The sequence below is a fragment of the Osmia lignaria genome, chromosome 6, assembly GCF_051020975.1.
Source record: "Osmia lignaria lignaria isolate PbOS001 chromosome 6, iyOsmLign1, whole genome shotgun sequence".
Taxonomy (NCBI): domain Eukaryota; kingdom Metazoa; phylum Arthropoda; class Insecta; order Hymenoptera; family Megachilidae; genus Osmia; species Osmia lignaria.
This window is the reverse complement of record NC_135037.1, coordinates 141993-143927: the sequence shown is the minus strand read 5'-3', so window position 1 is coordinate 143927 and position 1935 is coordinate 141993. Positions and strand designations below refer to the sequence as shown.

The following is a 1935-nucleotide window of genomic DNA, read 5'->3' as shown; positions in this document are numbered from 1 at the left end:
CCTCACCTCTTTCATGCTTAAAACGCTGGAGAGGCTGGTTGATAGGTACATCAGAGACGAGGTCTTGGTCAGCAAACCGCTGCACCCCTCCCAACACGCCTCAAAACGGCAAATCCACCGAGACGGCACTTCATAAACTGGTAGGTTTCATTGAAGGTGCGCTGTCGAACGGTGATCCGCTCTCTGCATCTTCCTCAACATCGAGGGGGCGTTTGATAACACCCCTCACGATGCTATACAGGAAGCCGCGAGGAGATACAATATTAAGGACTCCGATGGATCCACAACATGCTGACGAATAGAACAGCCACAGCAAGCCTGGGAGAGGAGACGGTGAGGGCCGACGTCGCGAGGGGCTGCCCGCAGGGAGGAGTCCTATTCCCCCTGCTGTGGACCCTCGTGGTTGATGACCTCGTACGTATACTCACCACGGAAGGCTTTGAGGTTCAGAGCTACGTCGACGACCTTTCTATTACGGTCAGAGGCAGACACCCGTTGGATATAGCGAGGAGATTGCAAATGACTATCATACTCGTAGAATTTGGTGTCGATCACACTCGCTCTCGGTTAACCCGAGCAAAACGGAGTTGGTCCTATTCACAAAGAGACGACGCTTTTACTTTAAGGCTCCTCACCTTTTTGGGACGCAACTACAACTCACAGATGAGGTAAGATATCTAGGTGTAATACTAGATAAAAAACTCACCTGAAAGAACCATGTGAACAGGCAGACCCAGAAAGCAATCAGCACCTACTGGGCCTGCCGCAGAATGTTTGGCCCTACATGGGGACTCAAACCAAGGATGGTCAGGTGGATATCCCAGGCCATCCTTGAACCCATCATAACATACGCCTCGATTGTGTGGTGGACCTCTATGAAGAGGGGAGCACACAGAAGGACTACAGAAAGAATATACCGTATAGCGTTGCTGGAGATAACAGGTGCGCTCCCCACCACGCCCACTATGGCAATGGGAGCGCTGCTCGATATCAAGCCACCCCATCTAATAGTGATGGCAACGGCTTGGAGAGCGGCCATCCGCCTCCATCAAGCTGAAAAATGGTCCCCAGCGAGCGGTGGGCACACCGAGATCCTCAGGGATCTGGGTTCGGAGTTAATTCTAACCCACGGTGGAGACCGCTGCAAGACGGAGTACCTCTTCAGACGAGAATACGATTTAATCCTTCCAGACAGGGAGAAATGGCTGGAGGACGCAAACGGCATTCTGACTCCGGGGGGGCTGGTCTGGTTCACAGACGGCTCGAAGACCGGATCTGGCACCGGAGCCGGGATTGCGGTGGAGAGCCCAAGGGTCGAATTGACCCACAAGCTGGGCCACCATGTTACGGTCCTCCAAGCAGAGATATTTGCCATCTGGGCCTGCGCCAAATATAATTTGGAAAGGGCTCACTCAGGCAAACACATTTATATCTGCAGTGACAGCCTTGCTGCGCTTAGAGCCCTCCACAAAGTGGAGATTGGGTCGAAGCTAGTCAGGGACTGTGCACTGACTCTAGGCTATCTCTGAATAACAGAGTCAAGCTGATATAGGTACCAGGTCACGCTGGTATCTCAGGCAACGAGAGGGCTAACAAATTGGCGCGACTGGGGGCGACAAGCTCCCAGCCATACCATGAGTACCCTATTGATGACTCAACCTATGCGCTGAAGGGCCTGGCTAAAGAATGGATGAACCAAGAATTCACCAGACTCTGGCAAAACGATAACGATATGAGACACACGAGGGCCTTACTTGAGGGACCGTGACAGAAGCTGGATGACACCTTAACTCACTTGGACTGGGTGCAGTTGCGCATTCTCGTGGGCCTAGTGACAGGACACTGGTATACGAGAAAACACCTCGCACGCATGGGACTCACAGAGGAGTCGACATGCCCGAGGTGTGAGGAGGATGATGAGACACCCCTCCACGC

At 53.0% G+C, this 1935-nt stretch overlaps 1 protein-coding gene across 1 annotated transcript; it reads left to right on the top strand.

Annotated features, from left to right (window-relative positions):
* The first annotated feature begins 770 nt into the window (after positions 1 to 770).
* On the top strand, positions 771 to 1529 carry LOC117601761 (uncharacterized). The gene has a single exon (XM_034318944.2). The coding sequence runs from the start codon at positions 771 to 773 to the stop codon at positions 1527 to 1529; it is 759 nt and encodes a 252-aa protein (XP_034174835.2).
* Positions 1530 to 1935: the final 406 nt, after the last annotated feature.

Bases quoted from the DNA above. Each gene is read 5' to 3' on its own strand.
- LOC117601761 (XM_034318944.2), top strand. From the start codon at position 771: ATGTTTGGCCCTACATGGGGACTCAAACCAAGGATGGTCAGGTGGATA.